The 27,347-nt window shown below is 37.5% G+C and overlaps 3 protein-coding genes across 3 annotated transcripts; 2 read left to right on the top strand and 1 right to left on the bottom strand.

Moving 5' to 3' along the window:
* Nucleotides 1–6,675: 6,675 nt before the first annotated feature.
* Nucleotides 6,676–9,049, bottom strand: LOC104100636 (premnaspirodiene oxygenase-like). Its single transcript, XM_009607909.4, has 2 exons — nucleotides 8,126–9,049; nucleotides 6,676–7,434 (listed from the first exon to the last, which is right to left on the bottom strand). Exons 1-2 carry the CDS (start codon nucleotides 9,008–9,010, stop codon nucleotides 6,814–6,816), a joined length of 1,506 nt encoding a protein of 501 aa, XP_009606204.3. The 5' UTR covers nucleotides 9,011–9,049; the 3' UTR covers nucleotides 6,676–6,813.
* Nucleotides 9,050–14,316: 5,267 nt separating this feature from the next.
* LOC138891616 (uncharacterized) lies at nucleotides 14,317–14,940 on the top strand. Its single transcript, XM_070175224.1, has one exon. The coding sequence runs from the start codon at nucleotides 14,317–14,319 to the stop codon at nucleotides 14,938–14,940; it is 624 nt and encodes a 207-aa protein (XP_070031325.1).
* Nucleotides 14,941–23,001: 8,061 nt separating this feature from the next.
* Nucleotides 23,002–23,925, top strand: LOC138891615 (uncharacterized). Its single transcript, XM_070175222.1, has 3 exons — nucleotides 23,002–23,213; nucleotides 23,307–23,626; nucleotides 23,723–23,925. The coding sequence occupies exons 1-3, from the start codon at nucleotides 23,002–23,004 to the stop codon at nucleotides 23,923–23,925; spliced, it is 735 nt and encodes a 244-aa protein (XP_070031323.1).
* Nucleotides 23,926–27,347: the final 3,422 nt, after the last annotated feature.

Below are 27,347 nucleotides of genomic sequence, written 5' to 3'. Positions count from 1 at the left end.
CAGTCCGTTTCAGTGAGTTAGCTCGCCATGCACCGGCTCTGGTTGCTACAGTCAGAGAGAGGGTTCGTCGCTTCATTGAGGGACTCCACCCCAGTATTCAGACCAGCATGGCCAGGGAGTTGGAGATGGACATCACTTATCAGCAAGCAGTGAGCATTTCCAAGAGATTGGATGGCATGTTTGCCCGGGACAGAGAGGAGAGAGAGGCCAAGAAGTCTCGAGAGACTGGTCATCATTCAGGAGCTCGTGCACCAGCAGCACGCTATGGTAGGAGTTTTGTGAGTTGCCCTGTTCATTCATCCCTTCCAGCAGCCAGCAGTGTTCCAGCTCCTCCTAGACCTCAGGAGCCCTATTATGCACCGATAGTATCCAGCGTGCCTCCTACTCGAGGTGCTATTACCGGCCATTCCAGCAGGGAAGGTCTGAGTCAGTCTCAGCTGTCGCGTCCTCCGAAAGGTTATTTTAAGTTTGGCGACACTCGTCACCTGGTTAGAGATTGCCCCAGAGCCAGGAGGGGTGCACCTCCACATACTTATCAGCCTCCACGTGCTCCATCGGGTCCTCCGGCCATTCTCCCAGCACCAGCTGCCACCCCACCTCCTCAGCCAGCTTGAGGTTGAGGTCGCCCTAGAGGGGGAGGCCATGCCAGGTGCTATGCCCTTCCAGCTCGTTCAGAGGTCGTTGCTTCAGATTCAGTCATCACAGGTATCGTCCCTGTCTCTCATAGGGATGCATCAATATTATTTGACCCAAGCTCTACGTATTCATATGTGTCTTCTTATTTTGCTCCACATTTGGGGACATCTCGGGATTCTTTGAGTTCCCCTATTTATGTATCTACTCCCCAGGGAGATTCTCTCATTGTGGACCGCGTATATCGGTCGTGTTTGATTGCTCTTAGTGGTTTTGAGACCAGAGCCGATTTGTTATTACTCAGTATGCTAGATTTTGATGTTATCTTGGGCATGGACTGGTTGTCGCCTCATTATGCTATTCTTGATTTTCACGCTAAGACCGTAATGCTGACTATGCCAGGCTTGCCGAGATTAGAGTTGAGAGGTACCTTAGAGTATACTCCCTGCTGGGTCATTTTATTTCTTAAGGCTCGGCGAATTGTTGAGAAGGGGTGTGATGTATATTTGGCCTATGTGAGAGATGTCAGTATTGAAATCCCTACAGTCGAGTCAGTTCCAGTAGTGAGGGACTTTCCAGATGTGTTTCTAGCTGATCTTCAGGTCATGCCGCCCGACAGAGATATTGATTTTGGCAATGATTTATTGTCGGGCACTCAACCCATTTCTATTCCTCCCTACAATATGGCTCCTCCTAAGTTGAAGGAGAAGTTGTAGGAGTTGCTTGATAAGGGTTTCATCAGGCCAGTGTATGACCTTGGGGTGCTCCGGTCTTATTTGTAAATAAGAAGGATGGTTCTATGCGTATATGTATTGATTATCGGCTGTTGAACAAGGTTACAGTGAATAACAGGTATCCATTGCCTCGTATTGATGACTTATTTGATCAGTTACAGGGAGCCAGAGTGTTCTCCAAGATTGACTTACGTTCAGGTTATCATCAGTTGAGTCCGATATTCCGAAGACTGCTTTCAGGACCAGATAAGGTCACTATGAGTTTCTTGTCATGTCATTTGGGTTAACCAATGCCCCAACAGCCTTTATGCATTTTATGCACAGTGTATTCCAGCCTTATCTTGATTCCTTCGTCATTGTGTTTATTGACGACATCCTGGTATATTCCCGGTCTAGGGAAGATCATGAGCATCACCTGCGGACCGTGCTTCAGACTTTGAGGGAAAAGAAATTGTATGCAAAATTTTCTAAGTGTGAATTTTGGCTTGATTCAGTGGCATTCTTGGGCATAGTGTCTTGTGATGGGATCAAGGTAGATCCGAAGAAGGTGGAGGTAGTGCAGAGTTGGCCTAGATTGTCATCAGCTACGGAGATCCGCATTTTCCTTGGTTTAGCGGGGTATTACTGTCGCTTTGTGGAGGAATTTTCATTTATTGCGGCACCTATGACCAGATTGACCTAGAAGGGTGCTCCATTCAGGTGGATTGAGGATTGGAGGAGAGCGTTCAGAAGCTCAAGATAGCTTTGACTACATCCCCAATATTAGTATTGCCTACAGGTTCGGGGTCCTACACTGTCTATTGGGATTCCTCGAGGATTGGCCTTGGAGCGGTATTGATGCAAGACGGAAGGGTGATTGCCTACGCGTCTAGGCAGTTGAAGGTGCATGAGAAGAATTATCCGGTTCATGATCTCGAGTTAGCAGCTATTGTTCACGCCCTGAGGATCTGGCTTCATTATTTGTATGGTGTTCCCTGTGAGATTTACACTAATCACCGGAGTTTGCAGCACTTGTTCAGGAAGAAGGACCTTAATTTGTGTTAGCGGAGGTGGTTGGAGCTACTTAAAGACTATGATATCACTATATTATATCAGCGGAGGTGGTGGATGTTCAGGCCTTAGCCAGTCAGTTCATGAGGTTGGATATTTCAGAGCCTAGCCGGGTATTAGCTTGTGTGGTTGCTTGGTCTTCTCTTTATGACCGTATCATAGAGCACCAGTATGATGATCCTCATCTTCTAGTTCTTCAGGACAGGGTCCGGCGAGGTGATGCCAGCAATGTGACTATAGGTGATGATGGTGTGATGAAGATGCAGGGTTGGATCTATGTGCCCAATGTAAATGGGCTTCGGGAGTTGATTCTCAAGGAAGCCCACAGCTCGCGGTACTCCATTCATCCCGATGCCGCGAAGATGTACCAGGATTTGAGACATCACTACTGGTGGAGGAGGATGAAGAAGGATATAGTTGGGTTTGTAGCCAAGTGTCTCAACCGTTAGCAGGTCAAATATGAGCACCAGAGACCGGGTGGATTACTTCAGAGGTTAGAGATCCCATAGTGGAAGTGGGAGCGGATCACCATGGACTTTCTAGTTGGACTTCCATGGACTTTGAAAAGTTTCGATGCTATTTGGGTGATCATGATCGGCTGACCAAGTTAGCTCATTTTATTCCAGTGTTGACCACTTATTCTTCTGAGAGGTTGGCTGAGATTTATATCAGAGAAATTGTCCGCCTTCATGGTATTACAATATCCATAATTTCAGACAGAGGTACGCAGTTTACATCACGGTTTTGGAGAGTCGTACAGCAGGAGTTAGGTACTAGGGTGGATTTGAGCATAGCCTTTCACCCTTAGACGGACGGGAAGACCGAGCGCACAATTCAGATTCTTAAGGATATGCTCTATGCCTGTGTGATGGAGTTCGGAGGGTCATGGGACCAATACTTGCCACTTGTAGAGTTTGCCTACAACAACAGTTACCAGTCCAGCATTCAGATGGCACCGTATGAGGCTTTGTATGGTAGGCGGTGCCGGTCCCTAGTGGGATGGTTTGAGCCGGGCGAGGCCCGATTGTTGGGTACATATTTGGTCCAGGATGCCCTAGATAAGGTGAAGGTGATTCAGGAGAGACTTCGCACAGACTAGAAAAGCATGCTTACGTGTTTTAACTACCTATTTGACATTCTGTGCGCCATGCTTAGTTAAATCCCTATTTTCCTTATATGTGTTCAGTATACACTTTATAACTCGATGTCATACCTGCCATTTCATCTTGCGTTGTATATTTAGATTGGGACTACGGACGTATTCCGGGAGATCCCCCAACACTGCATATTTACTTTGGGACTACGGACGTATCCCAGGAGATCCCCCAGCACTGCATATTTACTTTGGGACTATGGAAGTATTCTGGGAGATCCCCTAGCACTGCATATTTACTTTGGGACTACGGACGTATTCCGGGAGATCTCCCAGCACTGCATATTTACTTTGGGACTATGGACGTATTCTGGGAGATCCCCCTGTACTGCATATTAATTCGGAACTACGAGACGGTATCCCGGGAGATTTCTCACTGAGTTTACCTTGTTCTCAGCCGAGGGCTCCCTTAACTGTTAAATTTTTGAGAATTTATTTAATTGTGTTACCGTAAATTTTACTTATATCTTTTACTGTTTAATTTATATATTTACTCTGGTAGGGCCTTGACCTGACCTCGTCACTACTCAACCGAGGTTAGGCTTGGCACTTACTGGGTACTATTATGGTGTACTCATGCCCTTCCCTGTACATATTTTCGTGTGCAGATCCAGGTGCGAGCTATCAGCCTCGGGTTTAGTGCATGCTACTGATTTTAGGAAACTTCAAGGTACTACTGCTTGCGTCCGCAGATCTTCGGAGTCCCCTTCTACTCCCTCGCCTAGAGACTTCCTTTATTATCTTCAGAATTTTGTATAGAGCTACATAGATAATAGCAGCATGTGACTTAGTGATATTCCGGGTCTTGAAAAATTATTTTATATATGCCGAGTGGTACTACTCTTGGCTATTCACAATATACTATTTATCTTTAAAATATTGTGTTTTCTTTATATTTTTCGTAATATTAGGCTTACCTAGTCGTAAAGACTAGGTGCCATCACGACGCCTTACAGAGGGTTAATTTGGGTCGTGACAGAAACCCTTGATTTTTGTGTCATGTGATTATTTTGGAGGTGACGCACATGCTAGGTGACGGGCGTGTGGGCGTGCACCGAAGGGATTGTGACTTTGTCCGTCACGTGAAACTGTAAAGTTGAATAACTTGTTGTTAGCTATAAGCTCTCTTTGTGTTGAAGAAATTTGACTGTAAATCATGTTAAAAATCATACTTAGGATATGTGATAGTACTGTTGGGACCCACAGAGGTTGCGTACTTGTTGAATTATTTGCTAATGGATGTCTTGTACTCAGTCATGATTTTACTTATGCATCATACCTTAGTCTTTCTTGATATTTGTTGATTTACTATGTTATCTTTGTGTGGGTTGATCTTTGTGATTTCCGAGAGCCGAGAGACTAGAGAGGTTGACGACTAAGTAAGGCCGAGGGCCTGTCGGTGAGGTAAGAATATATGGCATGTGAGTTTTCCGTGTAGGATATCATAGCACGCGAGTTGTCCGTGCAGCACATGAGTTGTCCGTGCAAATTATGGCGCTTGGGCTGTAGAAGCCTCTCCGGAGCCTGTACACCCCTAGTGAGAGTGGGTACCAATTGAGTGTGAGTGCTGAGGGCCGAGTGGTTGAGTTATTGTGATGAGTTGAGTGACTGTTGCCTGAGAGGCTATACTTGCTTTGCATTTGTTGTTGCACTTGGTTGCTATCTGTCATTGTTGTGAAATTTCTGAAAGCTTTTTATCCGAATTACATGAACTTGAACTATATAAAAATTGATTTGACTTAAATTGCCAGATTTGAAAGCATGTTTATTCTTTGTTGGAATTACTGAAAGTGAACTATAACTGTGTAGCTCGTCATTATCTTCAGTTCCTTAGTTATTATTGTTACTTGCTGAGTTGGTTGTACTCATACTACACCCTGCACTTCGTGTATAGATATAGGTGTTCCCGGACATAACGAGTGTTGATCATTTCGCGCAGTTGATTTTCAAGAGATTCAGAGGTAGCTGCCGTGTTTCGCAGTCTCTCTTTCTCTATCTCCTTGTTTACTGTATTTTGGTCTTATACTACTATAGACCTTATGTTCCAGATTTGTATCCATATTAGATGCTAATGTACTCAGTGACACCGAGTTTTGGGAGTGTTTATATATGTAATTGTGATTTTTTCTTCCGCTAAATTTATATTTTATATTTTCAAACTTAAAAGATATGGGGTTTATTGGGATTGTCGGCTTGCCTATTATTGAGATAGGCACCATCACGACGGGTGAGATTTTGGGTCGTGACATGACTGTAGAGAAATTATGTCGAACAAAGAAACCAGAAACTATTTCTTTTTCGTTTTAGGAAAATTGTCGAAATTTGTCCATCTACTATCCGGAATTGCTCACTTTTTTCCTATGTAACTCTTTGGTCCATTCATACCCTTATCGTTACCAAACCTTCTAGCATTATCCCTTAACATTAACAGAGCTCCAACATGAAATGAATAAACTTTATGTGTCCATATTCTTCAAGAAAATATTCAAAATTTACCCAAAACTTTTGATTATGCTTTAAAATTACCCACAAGTTGGAGCATCTTTAGGGGTCAAGTGCAAAAATGAGAATGTTTCTTAACGGCAGAGGTAACATTAGATCAAAAGTTTAACAGGTGACAAAGATGCTCAATTTCAAATAATACAAGAGCAAGTTTTACCCTTTTCCCCTTTTTATTCATATTCCAACAGTAGCAAATAGTTTTGAAAAGAAGATTGTGATGGAAATATTGTTAAGTTTGCAACAAACCATCTCCTTGTGGTAAGGAATAACAGTTACAGTAGGAAAAGAATGAAGTTCGAATTGAGAACTCACGTGCAGTACTTTGGTAGGGATCGATATTAACCATATAACTCCCAAACCATCCTTTAATTAGGTTATATACAGGTTCATATTAATATTTAGAGGCTTGTTTGGTGTACGGGGTATTAGAAATATGTTCCTATAATAAGAAGTTCATGGATGGTATAAAAACAGAATATATAGTATAAAACACCATCAATTTATCTCCTGAATCGTCATAATACGAGGGATGTAAGTATGTATGTTGTCCCCACTTCATTACATTCAAAAATTTGAAATCAACAAAAAAACTCATTCGACAACTTGTATCCAAAACTATCATGATTTTTATTATATGATAAAATACATATAATAGAAATAGGTAAAACCTACAACACTAGGAGAAGAATTAATACACTATTGGTGGGGTTGACAGAAATTCAAAAGGTTGATATCATTGCATCACTCTTGAGAAGGTTGATATGGAGTAGCAGTCAAGTATAAATCACTCTTTCTAGCACAAGTTACTCCTGACGACTCAGTCATGTCCAAGTCACTTGAATTGATTCCAGTAGGGAGCTTCCAATCAAAATGATATAACAATTGAGCTAGTGGCAAATAAACATTAGCCAAACCAAATGATATCCCAGGGCACATTCTCCTTCCACTACCAAAGGGAAGATATTCAAAATTATTACCAATAAAATCCATAGAGTTGTGCTCAAATCTCTCTGGCTTAAAACTTTCCACGTCATCCCAATATTTTGGATCTCTTCCAATAGCCCAAACGTTAACCATAAGTTTTGTTTTAAAAGGAATAGTGTAGCCGTTTATATCTGTTTCTTCTCTAGATTCTCTTGGGAGCAAAAGGGGAAATGGAGGATGGAGTCTGAAAGTTTCTTTGATAACCAATTTTAAGTATTTCAACTCCTCGACATCATTTTCATCAAAAGTTTCTTTCTCTCTGAAGGCTTCTCTTACCTCTGCTTGAGCTTTAGCGAATACACTTGGATTCTTAATCATTTCGACCATGGCCCAGTCAATTGTGGTTGATGAAGTTTCCGTTCCCGCACCAAACATGTCCTTCAATTTGTAGCAAGTTAAAATAGTATATTATCTCACACATGCTATTTATTTCGTACACTAACTTTTTGACCAATTTCAGCTGAATATTTAAATAACTTTTTTTATACTAGGTTTGGGTTACTACCTTTGTTCTACATCGAAAGAAACTTTTAAAAGTTCTAGGCCAAAATTATTTTCTGCTCGTGATATTTTGCTACGTATTTCATTATTATCCCAGAAAGGCTAAGTTGTGGTCGTTGACATAGTTTTTTCATGGTACTTTTCAAATATGTAAATTTAGTCATGAAAGTAAGATTAGTAATCCTATTTAAAAACTAACTTAACTGACTCTTTAAGTGCCAAAATAATTATAGAAAAACAATTATGCAATTAGAGAAAGTACTAGTTGTATGCTGAAATCATAATACTTCCTTCGTTTCATTTTATACGGCAGTATTTGATAGATATAAAGTTTAAAAAGAAAGAGAGAAAGATTTTTTAAACTTATGATCTTAAATATATCATGATAGTTCTATAACTATAAAAGCATGTCATTAATAGTATGATGAGAAACTTAAAGTTAAATTATTTCTAAAGGTAAAGTTTGTCATTCTTTTTTAAACAAAGTAAAAAGAAAGAAAAGTCATATAAAATGGAACTGAAAGGGTAATAATAATGAGGGAAGAATGATGCAGTATACAATACTTACAAAAATAATAGCTTTGATGTTGTCGTTGGTGATTGGGAATTGAAGGCCTCCCTCTTTCATAAGTCTTAGCAGTACGTCAATTAATCCTTCACCTCCTAATTCATTATTATTCTTTCCAGTTGCAATTTTCTTGTGCTCATTGATAATATTTTCAAGAATGGCATCTAACTCATGGTGTGCATCCATAACTTTAGCCTTCATTCCACTGAGCACATGAAGAAACTTCAATGAAGGGAATATATCAGCAACATCAAACCCTTCCATTAAGCTTGACACTTTTTTTACTAGTCGTGCGAATTCGTCTTGCTCCTTGTATTCTTGTCCAAAGGCTGATCTACATGTCATAGAGGTTGTGAATAGAGAAATCCTTTTTGATACATTAACTGGCTTACCAGAAGATGATCGAAAATATTCAATCATATGGAAAACTTCATCTCGTCTGACTGAGCTGAATGACCTAACATTTTTGGCACTGAGCAATTCCAAGAGACAAATTTTACGCATTTGTCTCCAATAATCGCCATAGGGGGAAAAGACAATGTCCGTCCCATTATAGCAGACAATTTTGGCAGCCAAAAGTAACGGCCTAGATGCAAAAGCGAGGTCATGAGTTTTTAGTACTTCTTTTGCCATCTCAGGAGAAGTAACAGAAACTACAGAAACTTCACCTAGTTGAAGGTGCATAAGTGGACCATATTTTTTGGCTAAATCTCCAAGGACATGATGTGGAGGTCCACCTAGCAAATGAAACATGCTTCCAAGTACAGGTAATTTCCATGGACCTGGAGGCAATCTTTTGGTTTGGCTATGGGAGTTCTTCCATTTTCTTAATAAAAAGAGGAAAGACACAAAAAAGACAAAGGAAATGAAATTGAAGAACTGCATTTTGGGAGGGTTATTTGGTTTGAAAGATTCTCCAAAGTGTTGTTGCATATTTATGCTAATGTTTTTTGATAGATGCATTTTTCAGCAACTTTGTTTATTCAGTTGTCAACAGTGGCTGCTAGAACTTTTTATATAATTTAATAAAGAAGAAAACAAACTAAACAATTGAATAGCTGCCCCCATTGAATTCACAGTAGATGGTTCAACTTATAAGGGGTTATGTACCAATAATTTAGTTTTTAAAACATATTTGAAAAGATCGATTTTATAATTTATTATAAATGATTTTTAAATATATATTTTTTTCCACAAGAGGTCACAATACAGGAGATTGGTAACAAAATATAGGTAACATTTGTAGGATAAATTTTCTTCTCTAATTTTAATAGATATGGATTCAAGGTAGTGCCTGTCACGACCCAAAATTCCACCACATGTGTCGTGATGACACTTAGTCTCTAAGACTAGGTAAGCCGACTATAACAATAATTCAAGTCTTTTTTTTTATTTATAAATAATCAAAACCAACAGCGAAAATATTCAAACAAACTCCAAAGACTGGTAATACTAAGTCACGAACTCTAACTGAATACATAAAATGATGTCAAAGGCCGAATACTCAATATTGTTTGAATAATAATTAACAGTACAATAAAATAGAAAAATTCCAAGGGACTGCGATGACCGAGCAGCTCTACCTTGAATCCTTGCGATCACACTCTAACTCTGTCCGGATCCGATATCTCCAATACCTGGCTCTCCATAAAAATATACAGAAGTGTAGTATGAGTACACCACAGTCGGTACCCAGTAAGTATGAAGACTAACATCGGTGGAGTAGTGACGAGGTATAGTCAAGACACTCACTAGTCAAATAACTTGTGCAATATAGCAGTATACAATAGTATTGAAAGACAACTAGCAGTGATAGCAACAAAAATCAACCATTGTTATAAACAACAAGGAAACAAGAACACCATAATTATTGCTCAAACGAATAAATAACACAAGTACAACCAATTAATCAAGTCCTTCAAATATATATCTTTCACATATAATTCTTTCAAATAAAAGTTACTCTATGACACCTCATTTCATAGTCATAAAACACGGGTCTCAACCCACTTTCATATTTTCGTAACACGGGTCTTAGCCCACTTTCATATTTTTACGGCACCTCGTGCACATATTTCTATCATAACTGCACGGACAACTCACGTGCCAATAATACAATTATTATTTACTTATGCATCTCGTGCCCACATCTCATATCACAACTGCACGGACAGTTCACGTGCCAATATCATAATCATCATATTTCTGCGGTACCTCGAGCCTGCATTTCATATCACATCTTCACGGACAAATCACGTGCCAATAACATAATCCTCCCGGCAATAGCCACATGGTCACAATTTCAACATGGATCAAACTATTATCAAGTTTACCGAAACAACAAGACATGTTGCACAAGAGAATCGCAACATTACATAAAATTCATCAACACAATAATCCCACATCATCATATAAAAATCATCAACATAATAACCCCACATCATCACATATCATCCCTGACAATAACCACCCTTATCTCTCCTACAACCACTCTTATTATTCCTATAATAGCCTCCATTATCCCTCCCCCCTAACAATAGCAATAGTCACCCTTATCGTTCATATATCCACCCTTATCACTCCTATAGCCACCTTTATTGCTCCTATAGCCACCATTATCACTCTATTTAATTGCCTCCCTTATTACTCCGCCAAGACAATATCCCAACACATATAACAACAGTGAAATGCCACCCTTATACCCTCAAAATGTCAACAATACGATGCCACCCTTGTACGCTGCATAACAGTAACCCAAATCACACAATAATTCACACAGAATATTATCACAACAACACATCATCATCAACTCGTATTTATAAATTTCCTGTATGCCACAACCATTCCAAAGGTACAATAAAGTCAATTAATTTCACAACAGATAGTCCACAGCTCAACATAATGTACATAAAATCTCAAAAACACCTACAAGGATGGAAAAATAACTCATCATAGAACAGCGCCTTCTTTAATCCAAATTTTAGATAAATATATAAATGCCTCAATTTAAACTTATTTAATTAATTATAATGTGCACAACATCTTACCAAAATGTTCGGGCGTGAACAACTCAACCGAATAATATTTCACAACTTGGCACTTTACCTCAATATGATTCACGACCTTTATAATTCAATACCAAATTTTCAACAACATGAACTGAAAAGTAATTCATCAAGGAACGACACCTTTAAATCACAACATCATAAAATAATAGATTTATTCATCTTATTAACTAAAATTCTCATTTAAATTATTTGTAGATAAAATCAATAATGAAAGTACTTTCCATAAAAATGGCAATTCAAACAAACACAGAGTTCACATAAAAGTCAAATGGCAATCACACCAAATTATCATATAAAATACAAACTCAACAAACAAGGAATGAGGCATGATAAATCAAGGATTTACTAAGTTCCAACAATCTTTCAATTTAATACATAAAGGGAGTCTACGAATTTTAACCGATATAATTTGCACATATAAACTAAGTACGTACTCGTCACCTCGCGTACATGGTTTTCAATTACACAATTTTTACATAAGACTCAATGTCTAAGGGGTAATTCCCCCACTCAAGGTTAGGCAAGATACTTACTTTTTTGAAGTTAGGCCGATAGTCCAAAATAGCTTTCTCACGTGAATTGACCTCCGGACAGCTCCAATCTTTCTTGAGCCCTCCTTACATTACTATGAGGTTCCGAAAATCCTATCAATTTCAATCTATTTAGAAATATAACAAAAGTGAACCATAATTAGGAAGATATTCATGTTTTCAACTTATTTGTGCATTTTATCAAACACTAGGTGTGCAAATTTATTTACAAGGTTCTTCTACAAGATTTCCTTCACTCCACAACCCCAATCCTTACTTATTTGAGCTCAAAAATCTTTTCACAAACCTTATTGGTACAAGAATATATGTATAATACTCTTACACCCAAGAATCATACTCTCAATCACCCAACTTTTATCCCAAACTCGAAAATTGAAGATTAGGGGTTTGAATTTTACCTCTTAGATAAATATCTTGTGATTGGCTTCCTTGATTCTTGAAGATTGGATGATTAGAATGTTAGGTTCCCTACTTCTCTCTCTAAAATGCTATTACCTCTCTCTAAAACCCTCAGAAAAACACCCCAAAATAAGCCCCAAAGGCTATTTATCAAAATGGGGTCGGGTTATGAAAATAGAAAAATTAACCCTCCGAAATCAAGTCTGCGGTCGCATAATGGACCGCATAATGGGTATGCAGATCGCAAAATGCATCGCAGAATCTATGCCCAAAACTGGGCTGCGCCGGCCAGGTCTGCGACCATTTTGCGATCCCATAACCACTCCTACGGCACGCAGAATGGTTCTGCGGTCACAGAATTGGTCGCAAAATTGCATTTTGCCAGCCTTTGGTAATTTGATCATAACTTCTTGTAGGAGTGTCCAAATGACAAACGATTTGAAGAGTTAGAAACTAGACTCAAATATATTTCATTTTATAGGTAATAAATCATATTATACTTCGTATCATGAGAGTTATGCTCGTTTTAAGTTAGGTCTTGTGCGAACTCACTTGAAACTTTAGTCTATTATGAAATTTCCAACTTGACTTGGACTTAGGGCTCTCCTTAGACCATAAATCATTCTTAATGCACCTCATACATATATTATCATATCCAATTAATATCCATCATGTTGGTCCAAGTGAAGGTTAGTTTTGAAAATTGACAAAGGAAGCTCATGCATGAACCAAGCCCATCCCTTGTATGCATAGACACGGGCAGATTCGACCATGTGGGATGCACGTGAAGGAGATAAGCTAAACTTGGTCTAATTAATATCTCCTGATCGAAAAGGGTTGTATAATTGATAAGGAGAAAATCTCCTGATCGAAAAGGGTTGCATAATTGATAAGGAGAAAATCTCCCGATCGAAAAGGGTTGCATAATTGATAAGGAGAAGGACTCCTTAGTCAAAGAGAACACTATCCAGAATAAGGGAGGAGTTAGAGGTTGAGATCAACTAGAACTCTTCCACCAAGGAAGAGTATCATTAGAACTCTAGTTGTTTTCGACTCTACTAACTCTATAAATCGTAGGAAGTTCTTATTCTACATGTGACACAGAAAAGCAGAAGAAACGTGAATTGAGAGCAAAATAGCAAGACATTTTGCAAGCAGTTCGTGTGTGATTCAAGTGTGCGAACCTGAAGCTACATGAACAAGATAGAAGAAATAGCTCCAAGTAACTGTCTTTTATTCTAGTTCAATTGTAGTAGGTGGTTTCATATTGTACCTTTCAGATTTATCTAGAGGCAATTGTAATAGGTACTCAGAGTATTCAAGTTAGAGTTAACTTGAAGTTGTCGCATCAGTTAGAGGCTGGTTGCCACAACGGGATTAGAGTTAATCCTAGGTTTACAAAAGTGTTTTGTAAATGCAGTTTTTGGCTTAGTGATTTAGTGGAGTGTTTGGGAAAATCCTACTGGGACGTAGGTCTTGGTTTTTTTCACCTTTTGAGCCAGGTGTTTTTCACGTAAAATACTTGTGTTCTTTAATTTCTGCATTTATTATTCCGCAACAGTAGTATAAAGAACATATAGAAGAACCAGGTCCTTCTATAATCGGTGCACACAAAAAATTGGATACCACGCAAATCACCCCCCTTCTTGTGTGGTATTGAAGTTAAAACATCAATTGGTATCAGAGCAAGTTATCCTTGAAGAGGCTAACACCTTAGGAGAAGATCAAGATGAGTACACCACCTAGAAACTAGGAAGGGCAATCCACTGCTAGGCCACCACTCTTCAATGGCCAGTATTACTCTTGGTGGAAAAACATGATGAGAGATCACATCATAGGAGAATACTATGAGCTATGGGACATTGTCATAGACGGTCCACCGGCTACCATGATGATTAATGTCGAAGGAGAAGAGATGCCAAAAACAAGAGCTGACTGCATTGCTGACGACTTGAGGAAATGGGAGAAAAATGTTAAAGCCAAGAAATGGCTCGTGTGTGGACTTGGCCCAGACGAGTACAGCAGAAATCAAAGTTGTACTACTGCTAAGGAAATTTGGGACACTTTGCAAGTGGCTCATGAAGGAACACCTCAGGTGAAGAGGTCCAGATGAACTTTACTATATTCTTAATATGATAATTTCACTATGAAAGAAGGGGAAACCATCCAAGAGATGTATACAAGGTTCACCACACTAACAAATGAACTTAAGCCTCTTGGAAGGGTTATTCTTGAAGAAGACAAAGATGAGAAGATTTTGACAAGGGTTCTTCCAGTCTCATGGGAGAGCAAAATCACTGCTATTCAGGAATCAAAGAATATTGCCACTCTTAATTTGGATGAGCTAATTGGACATCTCACTACCTATGAACTTAAAAGGCAAACCATGAATATGGATGTACCCAAGAAGGAAAGAAGCCTGGCACTCAGAATAACTGAAGGTTCTAATCTTGAAGATGATGAAATGGCTATGATCACAAAGGACTTCAAGAAGTACCTAATGAGAGGAAAGACTTCTTCAAGAAATGGAGGCTACAACAAACCAAGGGTTTATGAAAAGCAAACCAACGAGGGCTGCTACAAGTGTGGGAAGACTGATCACCGCATCAAAAACTGCCTTCAATGGGAAATTGAATGGAAGAAGGAAAGAGTTGAACGAAGAAACAAAAAGAAGGAATATGTTCATCCCAAGAAGAACAAAGGATCAATAAAGGCTATGGTTGCTTCTTGGGGAGAAAGCGTTGATGAGGACTCAGATGATGAAGATGGAGATGAACAAGCACTTATGGCAATTTGAGAATCTAATGAGGAATCTAAAGTAAGTATAATCCATCTAAAAGACAATATTAAGTTTTTGTCTAAAGTAAGGCTATTTGAGTTACTTCTAGATTTCATTGATGAATTTGAGGATATAAATAATGAAAAGAAATAGTTGTCTAAGGAATGTGTGATTTTGAAAGCAAAGTGTAAGAACCTAAAACTTAGGGTTAGTAAGACTATAAGTGAAAATACTGTATTAAAGAACCAGGTTCATGCATTTGAATCAAATGTCCTAGAACTTAGATATGAAAACCTAAAATTGAAATTAGGAACAAGGAAGAAAACAGTTGATTGCATACAACTCACTCTAGAAGAAAATGTAGGTAAACTAAAAGATGAGTTGTATAAGAAGGATGAGCAGGTTAGAATTTTGAAAGAGGATCTAGGCAAAATCAAGCATGAACTAGACAGAACTTGTAAATGGAACAGGTCCTCCGATGCACTGTCATGGCTACAGGAACATCATAGTAGCAATAGAAGAGGAATTGGCTTTGATAATCTGCCACCTAAATGGGATCCCAAAAGCCAGTATCTCACACTTCCTGAGAACAAAATTTGCATACACTGTGGTAAGACTGGTCACTATAAAAGTGAATGCACTGCAAAAGAAAAGGCTAGTCAAGAGAATAAAAAGTTTGTTCAAGGGAAAAATAGGCTGCCAGGCTGGGCTAAAAAGAATTTGATTCATCCTTTTGCTTATAGAAAGGGACCCAACTAGTTTGGGTTCCTAAGACTAACCTCTGATTTCCTTTTGCAAGTACAAGTGAAGGGGAGCAGCAAATATGGTACATGGATAGTGGCTGCTCAAAGCACATGATAGGAAGCAAGAACCAATTCCTTTCACTTGAGGACCTCAAATGAGGTAATTTCTCCTTTGGAAATGGAAAGAAAGGTGAGATCATTGGGGTTGGTAAGGTAGGTAAGACTGAATCTCACTCGATTGAGAATGTCTATTTGATAGACGGTCTAAAATACAGTCTAATTAGTGTATCACAACTGTGTGATAGAGGTAACTTAGTAGCATTCACCTCAACTAAATGCTTTGTGATTAATCTTACCACTGACAAGATTGTTTTGCAGGGAAAAGAGTGAACAATATATATATTGTAGATCTGTCCACATTGTGAAAAAATGAACTCACTTGAGTGTGTTGGACAATGATCCCCTCCTTTGGCACAAGTGACTTGGACATGCAAGTCTGGGCCAACGCAACAAATTTGTCTCCAAGGACTTGATGATAGGACTACCTAATATCAAGTTCAAGGAAGACAAAGTTTGTGAGGCTTGTGCAAGGGGGAAGTAGGTAAGATCCTCCTTTAAATGCAAGAAAGTGGTAAGTATCACCAGAACGATGGAATTGGTCCATATGGATCCCTGTGGTCCAATGAGAACATTAAGCAGAGGTGGTAAAAGATATGTGATGGTGCTTGTTGATGATTACTCTGAGTTTACTTGGACATTGTTTTTAACATCTAAATATGAAGTATTTGACATGTTCCTTTCTTTTGTTAGAAAAACTCAGAAACAACTAGGTAATCAACTTGCATCAATTAGGTCTGATCATGGCACTGAATTTGAAAATGCTAAATTTGCTGCATTATGTGATGACCATGGCATAGATCATAATTTTTCTGCTCCTAGGACTCCACAATAAAATGGAGTAGTTGAAAGAAAGAATAGGACACTTGAAGATATGGCTAGGACTATGCTTCTTTCTAGTAAACTGCCCCATAGCTTCTAGGCAGAAGCTGTAAATAATGCATGCTACATCATAAATAGGTGCATGACTAGACCTCTTATTGAGAAGACTCCATATGAGTTACTTAAAGGGAGAAAACCAAATATATCCTATCTTAGGGCATTCAGATGCAAGTTCTTTGTGCACAACAATGGTAATGACTCCCTAGGCAAGTTTGATCCCAGAAGTGATGAGGGAGTATTCTTGGGATATTATTCACATAGCAAAGCTTATAAAGTCTATAACAAAAGAACTATGTGTGTTGAAGAAAGTATTCATGTGGTTTTTGATGAAACTAACATTCTTTCTGAGATACGGGAACATGATGAAGCAATTGGGCTGGTAAGAAACTTAAATGAAACCACAACCCAAACAGAAGCTACACTGGAAGAAGGAACAGGTGATGGAATAGGTTCTTCCACCCAGAGCAACATGTCTGAGGGAACAGAACAAAGGGGAAATGATCCCCAAACCTCAATGAAACTTGTCCATAAACTTGTTCCACATCAACAAAACACTGAAGGAACATCGAGGGGAAACTAGTTGGTTGTGAAACCTTACAAGTATGAAAGTTCTCATCCCATTAAGAACGTAATTACTGATCCAACCTCTGGAATCAAAACCATATCCTCATTAAAGAATCTTTGTGCTTTTAATGCTTTCTTATCTGTTATTGAACCCAAATATGTTGCTGAGGCTTTGCAGGATGCAGACTGGGTAAATGCAATACAAGATGAACTCAACCAATTTGTAAGGATTCAAGTTTGGCATCTAGTACCAATACCCTTGGACAGATCAGTAATTGGCACAAAATGGGTCTTCAAAAACAAACTTGATGAAGATGGAACAATTACAAGGAACAAGGCAAGATTTGTGGTTCAAGGATATAGCCAAGAGGAGGGCATAGACTACGATAAAACCTTTTCTCCATTTTCAAGGTTGGAAGCAATAAGACTCCTTATAGCCTTTTCTTCTTACATAGAATTCACCCTCCACCAGATGGATGTCAAGAGTGCCTTCCTCAATGGTTATCTAAAGGAAGAAGTGTTTGTCAAGAAACCTCCGGGGTTTGAAAGCAATGAGAGTCCTGATAAGGTGTACAAACTTGACAAAATACTTTATGGGCTTAAGCAGGCGCCAAAAGCATGGTATGAAAAGTTATCAAAGTTTTTGCTTGAACATGACTACAAGAGAGGTAAAATTGACAATACCTTATTCTTGAAAGAAAAAGGTAAAGATCCCTTGGTAGTTCAGATATATGTTGATGATATAATCTTTGGAGCAACTACTGATAAGTTAAGTAAAGAATTTGCTAAACTAATGGGGAGTAAATTTGAAATGAGCATGATGGGTGAGATTAATTTCTTTTTAGGCTTACAAATTAAATAAAATCCAAATGAAATTATGATCCATCAGCAGAAGTATGTGAAAGAGTTGTTAAAAGGTTTAAAATGGAAGATTCTAAAGAAATTGACATTCCTATTGCAACAGCTACAAAGTTGGATATAGATGAACCTGGTTCATCTGTCGATCATAAGTTGTATAGGGGAATAATTGGCTCATCGTTGTATCTCACTGCTAGTAGACCTGGCATTTTTTTCAGTGTAGGCCTTTGTGCAAGATTTCAGGCAAATCCATAGGATTCTCACTTGACTGTTGTCAAGAGAATTTTGAGATATCTAAAAGGCACCACTAATCTCTATCTATGGTATCCAAAAGGTAGTAATTTCAATCTAGTGGGATATGCTGATGATGATTATGCAGGTTTTCTAGTGGATAGAAAGAGCGCCTCAGGTATGGCATACTTTCTTGGCTCATGTCTTGTGTCTTGGGCTGCTAAAAAGTAAAATCCAGTGGCCTTATCTACTGCTGAAGCTGAGTATGTTGTTGTTGCTTCATGTTGTGCTCAACTGTTGTGTATCAAACAATAATTAGTATACTTTGGAATTATTGTTAGTTGTATTCCCATTTTTTGTGATAACACTAGTGCTATTAGTATGACCAAGAACCCGGTTCATCACAAGAGAACTAAGCACATAGATATTAGGCATTACGTTTTGAGAGATAACTATGAAAAAGGGTTGATCACTGTGGAATTTTGTGCTACTGACAAGCAAATAACTGACATCTTCACAAAAGCCCTAAGTAGAGATCACTTTGAAAGGAACATGTTAGAATTAGGGATGATTAAGATCACCTAACAGGACCAGTTCAGAATTCACAACGAAAACAATTGAAAAAAAAATGGTTAGAAAATCTGTAAATTGTGTGTAATTAGATTAGATTTTGCTCTGTCTCATACTTTCAATAGTATACTCTTATGCCATGTGCTAAAATGACTCATTAATCTCTAATGATATTTTCTCTATTTTGGAAATATTAGACTTACACAAGATAATTCTCAGTGAAGAACCTGGTTCATTAAGATTACTCGGTATGTTTTCTACACTCTGCATAATTTGAATAATAGTATTTCGATCATGAGCTGTCTTTAAATACTCTCATCTTCTAAACACAATCCAATTCTCTTCTCTCCCATACCCAAGCACAAAAATGGCTAACACTCCTGAAAATCCTTCATCCCCACCCAAAGAAATCTGAAGACTCATTTAAATCTGCTACTGAGGGGGAAGAAACAGTTTCTTCTGAAACCGAACATGTATCTGTTGGCCCTAAAGTTACTCCTGAGACAATTTCTGAAGTTGATACAAATTTGGAGAATAGGTTTGTACTAGTAGGGTCTATAGCAGGTGTTGAAACTACAGAGTCTGGAGGAATTGGTGGTAAAAATGAAAAAGAAAAAGAAAAAGAGAGCAAGGGTGTTCGAAGTGCTGTGAGGGGAAAGGGTAAAAGAGTGATTGATTCTTCACCCACTCATGTGAGTTTAACAAAAGACACATGTGAAATGGTTGTTTGGGGAGAAATATCTGCTGGAGTAGATGAGAGTGTAAAGAAAACAGGGGGAGTGGGTCTGGCGAAGCCGTTGAAGGGCTGGATCAACTTGGAAAAAATATAGATGAACCTGTGTCATCTGAACAGGAAAGCCTCGCAGACCTACTGAAGAGAGTGACTGAAAGTTATAATCTGAAGAAGAAATGGAGGTTGGTACAAGCAAGGATCATTTTGGGGAAAATACGTTGCCTGCTTGTGACTATAAAGTCCATGTCACTCATAAAGAACCTGGTTCATTTAAGAAGGTATCAGTGAATAGCAAGGTGCGAGCCTTGGTGCTAGAAAGTGGGGCTAAGGATGCTGAGATTGAGAGGCTGAAGAAGAGGTTGGCAGAGGTGGAGACTAAGAGAGATGCTCTCAGAACTGAGCTGGCAAGATAAAAGGAGAAGAATGATGGTATTCTTCAAGATATGTTAAAACTCCTCCAAGCCAAAAACCAAGCACCTAGTTCTTCCCAGCCTTAAGCCTCCTAGCGTAGTGTAGATTAAAACCAGTGACCCAGTTCGGGATTTTTTGGTTCTTTTGCTCATGTTTCCAGTGTTTTTATTTCTTCTTATGCTTCGTGGTAAAATCTTATCGATCATTAATTAAATTCATTGTCTTTTGCTATAACTGTTTGTTTATATTTCTTTGATGGTTAAAATTCTTAGCTTGATCTATGATGATTAATCCATGATTGCATTTGAAGTAGGCCCAGTAGCCATGAGTAAGTTTTAAAATCTGGTTATCTCATATTTTTATGCAACTTTTAGATGACACCAAAAGGGGGGAAAAGGTTGTGCTTTACACTTTGAACATGGATGTTTATAACCTAATGAACCTGGTCCTTGATGATAAGTGAAAATTGTTTTAACATTGTGTTGATGTTGGGGTAAGTTGAAACAAGGCCTAAGCTTATGAAAAACACAGAGTTTGTCATTATCAAAAAGGGGAAATTTGTTGGTCCAAGTGAAGGTTAGTTTTGAAGATTGAAAAAGGAAGCTCAGGCATGAACCAGGTCCATCCCTTGTGTGCATAGACAGGGCAGATTCGAGCATGTGGGATGCACGTGAACGAGATAAGCTAAACTTGGTCTAATTAATATCTCCTGATCGAACAGGGTTGCATAATTGATAAGGAGAAGATCTCCTGATCGAAAAGGGTTGCATAATTAATAAGAAGAAGGTCTCATTTATCAAAGAGAACACTATCCAAGATACGGGAGAAGTTAGAGGTTGAGATCAACTAGAACTCTTCCACCAAGGAAGAGTAGCATTAGAACTCTAGTTGTTTTCTACTGTACTAACTCTATAAATCGTAGGAAGTTCTCATTCTACAGGTGACGCACAAAAGCAGAAGTTAAACGTGAATTGAGAGCAAAATAGCAAGACATTTTGCAAGCAGTTCGTGTGTGATTCAAGTGTGCGAACCTGAAGCTACATGAACCAGATAGAAGAACCAGTTCCAAGTGTCTGTCTTTTATTCTAGTTCAATTTTAGTAAGTGTTTTCATATTGTACCTTTCAGCTTTATCTAGAAGCAATTGTAATAGGTACTCAGAGTATTCAAGTTAGAGTTAACTTGATGTTGTCGCAACAGTTAGAGGCTGGTTGCTACAACGGGATTAGAGTTAATCCTAGATTTACAAAAGTATTTTGTAAATGTCATTTTTGGCTCAGTGATTTAGTGGAGAGTTTGAAAAAATCCTACTAGGATGTAGGTCATGGTTTTTTTTCACCTTTTGAGCCAGGTGTTTTCCACGTAAAATACTTATGTTCTTTAATTTCTGCATTTATTATTCCGCAATAGTAGTATAAGGAACACATAGAAGAACCAGGTCCTTCTATAATCTGTGCACGCAAAAAATTGGACACCACACAAATCACCCCCCCTCTCCTCTTGTGTGGTATTGAAGTTAAAACATCACATCATAATAGTCCTCGTCTGCACACAAAATAATATACTTAGCGCACATCAACTTTCTTAATATCGCTTAAGTACTTCAAAAGTTTCCGGGGTGTTACAGTGCCGCATGACCATTGCAGACCCTTAGAGTCCCCTTCCTTTACTTTGATACTGTTGCTTTTATATTCGGACAATATTGTACTTTTGAGACATTTTTATGTATTCGACATAGGTTCTGCAAACTGTTGTTGCAAATATATGCTCTTTTACATGCATTTCGTTTAGGCAAGAAATGGGATTTGTCTAAAAAAATATGAGATATGCATTTTTCAGCAACTTTTGTTTGTCAGTGAAAAGTACTTCACTCGACTCATTGAACACAAAATGAGTTAAGCAATTGTATTTTGACCGACTAGTCATTATGTGGAGCAATATATGAAATTTATTTTTCGTGGCTGAAGTCTGTTTAGTATGAAATAGATAAAGAATATATTTTCTCTGTTCCATTTTATGTGAATTTGTTGACGGAGATAGAAATTATAAAAGAAAGAATTTTGAAACTCGTGATCTTAAATATATATGAAATTTGTATAGCTATTAAACTTTTAACTTGAAAGTTTTATCTTAAATATGTCATGATATTTGTTAGGTTATGAAATCAAGTCATTAAAAGTAAAATAAAAAATTTGAAATTAAATTATTTTTGAATAAAGATGACTTCATTCTATTCGAAACAGATTAAAAAAAATATATTGTCAATTAAATGAAAACCAGGGAATAATTATGTAGATGCACCAATAAATTCATAGTAGACAGTCCTGCTTACAAGGGTTTTGTGGCAATAATTAACTTCCGGTCCTAGTTATATTCAAATATGGCGGCAGCAAAACAAGGCAAATGTTTTCAAAACAATACAATAAAAACAAAATCTAGTGGAGGCCAAAGACGTCATATCATTTTTTTTGGTTGTATAGCCGGACGTCATATTATTTTTTTTTCAACTTGTGGATAAATTTTATTTTGATTGTCGTAAAGGCTCCATAAACATATATTTTGTTATAAGATATATCAAATTATGGTGGATGTCTACTCTTCCTCCATGATCTTCATCTCAAATGTTTAATGATATATTCAATGACATATTTTCTATGTTTAATGACATATTCAATGAAATATTTTCTTCACTTTTCATGCCTATATAAAGGCCTTATAATAAATAGGAAAATACACACAATTGAAGAAGAAATAAGAATCTCTTCTCTCTTTCTCCATATATCTCTTAGCTTATTTTTCTTGTTCCATATTGTTACTTTGAGTTATATTTTATAACACATTATCAACACAAGACTTTACCGTCTCAAGAAGCTCTTTGAGAAGACTAAGGTATAACTTTTCTCCTCTTTTAATTATGACTGATATTATGAAAAGAAAGTTCGTTGCCCTTGAAATTTCGGGCAAGAACTATATGACATGGGTGTTGGATGCTGAAATCCATTTAGATTCAATGGGTCTTGGAGACGCCATTAAAGATAGAAATAAAGCATCTACCCAAGACTGTGCTAAGGCTTTGATTTTATTGCGCCATCACCTTGATGAAGGGTTAAAGATAGAATATTTCACAGTCAAAGATCCACTTAGCGTGTGGAATGGCTTAAAGAAAAGATATGACAACTTAAAGTTGGTCACTCTTCCACAAGCATGATATGATTGGGCTCATCTGAGGCTCCAAGACTTTAAGTCTGTTTCTGAATATAATTTTGCGATGTTCAGAATTACTTCTAAATTGAAACTCTGTGGAGATACTATCAGTGATTGTGATATGCTTGAAACGTTCACAATGCTTCATGCCTCCAATATGGTCTTGCAACAGCAGTACCGAGAGAAAGGTTTCAAGAAGTATTCTGAGTTGATTTCTCTTCTCCTTGTGGCTGAACGAAACAATGACTTGCTCATGATAAATCACGAAAATCGACCCACTAGGTCTACACCATTGACTGAAGTGAATGAGGTGTATTCCCATTATTATAAGCGTGGAAAATGTCGTGGCCATGTTCGTGGTTGTGGTCGTGGCCAAGGAAGAAATTTTCCTGGTGTTAATCACCCCCCAAAGAAAAATAACCACCAAAAGTGAAAAGGGCCAAAGGCAAATGGTTCAGAAACTGAACGTTATCGTTGCGGTGGAAAAGGGCATTGGGCAAATATTTGTCGCATACCAAAATATTTGGTTGAGCTTTGTCAAACATCTCTAAAGGATAAAGCTCATGAAGCTAATTTTGTCTATGACAATGAATTTGACATCACCCACTTGGATGTGGCAGATATTTTTGAGTACCCTGATGGAAAAATAAAGCACTCGATAGGTGATGGATCTATGGTTAAAGATGATTGAGCATTTTGAATTTTATGTTTTCCTATTCGGAGTATGTAATGAATAAACATCTTATAATTTTTATTGCACTTAATAATACTTCTTATGTATTTTTTAAAAATATATGTATTTCCTAAATTTCATAAATTTCATAAACAAGGAGTAATATCTAAGTAATTAGTGTCCTAGTCTCACTGATCTTTTAATTCCTTTTGATTTTCCTTTACGTTACTTTAATTCTCCTTAAGAAGAGGTTTACAAGCACCCTGGAACAACTTTTGTTACTTCACCCTTAATTTGTTTTTCATGTACTTATTATTGAATTATTTTTGCTGCGTAATTATTTGTATAATAATTAGAATTTGATAAAAAATGCATTAAAATGTCACTATTGAATTATTGGTTTAACTTTCTTTTCCTTTTTCTCTAAAAAATACTAATATTTATTCATATACTTCTTTTGTATGTCAAACCATGGGAAGCAAATATGGATATCTTTCAAAGCAAACTTGGATCAAAGTTGAATTGTAAAAATATTTGCTTAATTGATTCATGTACAACACATACAATATTCAAAGAGAAGAAATATTTCTTTCATTTAAGTATGTGTAAGGCAGATGTTACTACAATTTCTGGTAGTAGTAATCTAATTGAAGGCTCTGAAAGAGTTAATATAACTCTACCTAAGAGAACAATACTTATCATAGAGAATGCAATGTTCTCCTCCAAGTCCAAGAGGAACTTGTTGAGTTTTAAAGATATCTGTCGAAATGGATTTCATATTGAGACAATAGATGAGAATAATCTCGAATATCTCATCGTTATCAAAAATGTCTCTGGCCAGAAAAGGGTTATTGAGAAGTTCTCATCTTTATCTTGTGGCCTGTATTGGACAAGAATTAGTGCAATTGAGGCACATTCTATCATAAACCAAAAGGTTTCTAATTCTAATATTTTTGTACTTTGGCATGATCGATTGGGATATCCTGGATCAATTATGATGAGACGAATTATAGAGAACTCAAATGGGCATCCATTAAAGAATTTAAAGATTCTTTTAAATAATGAATTTTCTTGCACTTCTTGTTATCAAGGCAAGTTGGTTATTAGACCATCACCAGCAAAGGTTGGGATTGAGTCCCCTGCGTTTTTGGAACGTATACAAGAGGATATTTGTGGACCTATTCACCCACCTAGTGGGTCGTTTAGATATTTTATGGTCTTAATACATGCATCTTCTAGATGGTCTCATGTGTACCTATTGTCATCTCGCAACTTGGCGTTTGCAAAATTAATGGCAATAATAATTCTATTACGGGCACAGTTTCCCGATAATCCAATTAAGTCTATTCGACTTGATAATACTGATGAGTTTTCATCCCAAGCATTTAATGATTATTGCTTATCAATTGGGATAAAAATAGAACATCTTGTAGCTCATGTTCACACTCAAAATGGCCTTGCAAAGTCTTTGATTAAACGTCTGCAATTGATTGCAAGACAGTTACTCATGAAAATGAAATTACCCACTTATGTTTGGGGCCATGCCATTTTTCATGCAACAATGCTAATTCATCTCAGACCGACATATTATCATAAATATTACCCGTTGCAATTAGTTTTGGGTCATGAACCTAATATATCCTATCTAAGAATTTTTGGATGCGCTGTATATGTGCCTGTAGCACCGCCATATCGCACCAAGATGGGTCCCCAAAGAAGGTTAGGAATATATGTTGGGTTTGAATCGCCCTCCATTATTCGCTACCTTGAAACATTAACGGGAGATTTGTTCACTGCTCGATTTGCAGATTGTCGATTCGATGAGGCACTTTTTCCAAAATTAGGGGGAGAAATTGGTGAAATCAAACGGGAAATTTCGTGAAAAAATCAATCATTATCTCATCTTGATCCACGTGGCTCTATTTGTGAAAAAGAGGTGCAAAAGATTATCCATTTGCAGAAAATAGCAAATCAAATGCTAGATGCATTTACGGATCTGGAAAGGATAACGAAATCACATATCCATGCAAAGAATGTTCCAATCCGTATTGATGTCCATATTGGACAATCTTCTAGTATCATAGCTAATGAGTCAAAAGCACGCCTAAAGCGTGGCAGGCCGTTGGGTTCTAAGGATCGAAATCCTAGAAAAAGAAAAATAAATAATCAAGATGACACTACGAATGAGTCTCATAAAGAAGCCCATGATGTAACCAATCCTGAAATTCATGAAGAAATCAATGAGCCTAAGACTTAAGAAAATAAGGAACTATCAATAAACACAATCGATATTGAGACAGATTTGAATCGATTGAATATAGTTGTGGATTATGTATTTGCATATAATTTTGCATCTATCATTATGCAAGATAATGAGGATCTTGAATCTTAATCCATTGGAGAATGTCGATAAAGACGTGATTGGCCAAAATGGCAAGAAGAAATCCAATCTGAGTTGGATTCACTTGCGAAATGTGAAGTTTTTGGGTCTGTAGTCCAAACACCTAATGGTGTTAAATCTGTTGGCTATAAATGGGTATTTGTACGTAAAATGAATGAGAAAAATGAGGTACAAAGATTTAAGGCACGCCTTGTTGCACAAAGATTTTCACAAATGCCTGGTGTCGATTATGAAGAGACGTATTCTCCTGTTATGGATGCTATAACATTCTGTTATCTCATTAGTCTTGCTGTCCATGAAAAAACTTGGCATGAATTTAATGGATGTGGTTACAGCCTACCTTTACGGCTCACTTGATAATGAGATATACATGAAAATTTCCAATGGATTTAAAATGCCTGACGCACATAATTCAAAGTCCAGGGAAATATTTTCAATCAAATTGCAAAGATCTTTCTATGGTCTAAAGCAATAAGGAAGAATGTGGTATAACCTCCTTAGTGAATATTTATTAAAGGAAGGTTATATAAATGATGTCATTTGTTCATGTATTTTTATAAATAAAACAACATCGGAGTTTGTTGTACTTGCCGTATATGTTGATGACATAAACCTTATTGGAACTCCTACAGAACTCCAAAAATTAATTGATTATTTAAAGAAGGAATTCGAGATGAAAGATCTCGGAAAGACAAAATTATGTCTCGGTTTGCAAATTGAACATTTGGTAAATGGGATTTTAGTTCATCAATCTGCCTACATAGAAAATGTATTGAAACGATTTTACATGGATGAAGCACATCCATTAAGTACTCCGATGGTTGTTCGATCACTTGATGTGAATAAGGACCCGTTCCGACCTCAAGAAAAGAATGAAGAGCTTATTGGTCCTGAAGTACCATATCTTAGTGAAATTGGTGCACTAATATATCTTGCTAACACTACAAGGCCTGACATAACTTTTTCAGTTAATGTCTTAGCAAGATATAGCTCTGCTCCTACAAGGAGACATTATAATGGAATCAAACACATATTGCGG

Source organism: Nicotiana tomentosiformis, chromosome 1, assembly GCF_000390325.3.
Source record: "Nicotiana tomentosiformis chromosome 1, ASM39032v3, whole genome shotgun sequence".
NCBI lineage: Eukaryota > Viridiplantae > Streptophyta > Magnoliopsida > Solanales > Solanaceae > Nicotiana > Nicotiana tomentosiformis.
The sequence above is the reverse complement of the archived record's forward strand: the minus strand, read 5'-3'. Positions and strand labels throughout refer to the sequence as shown.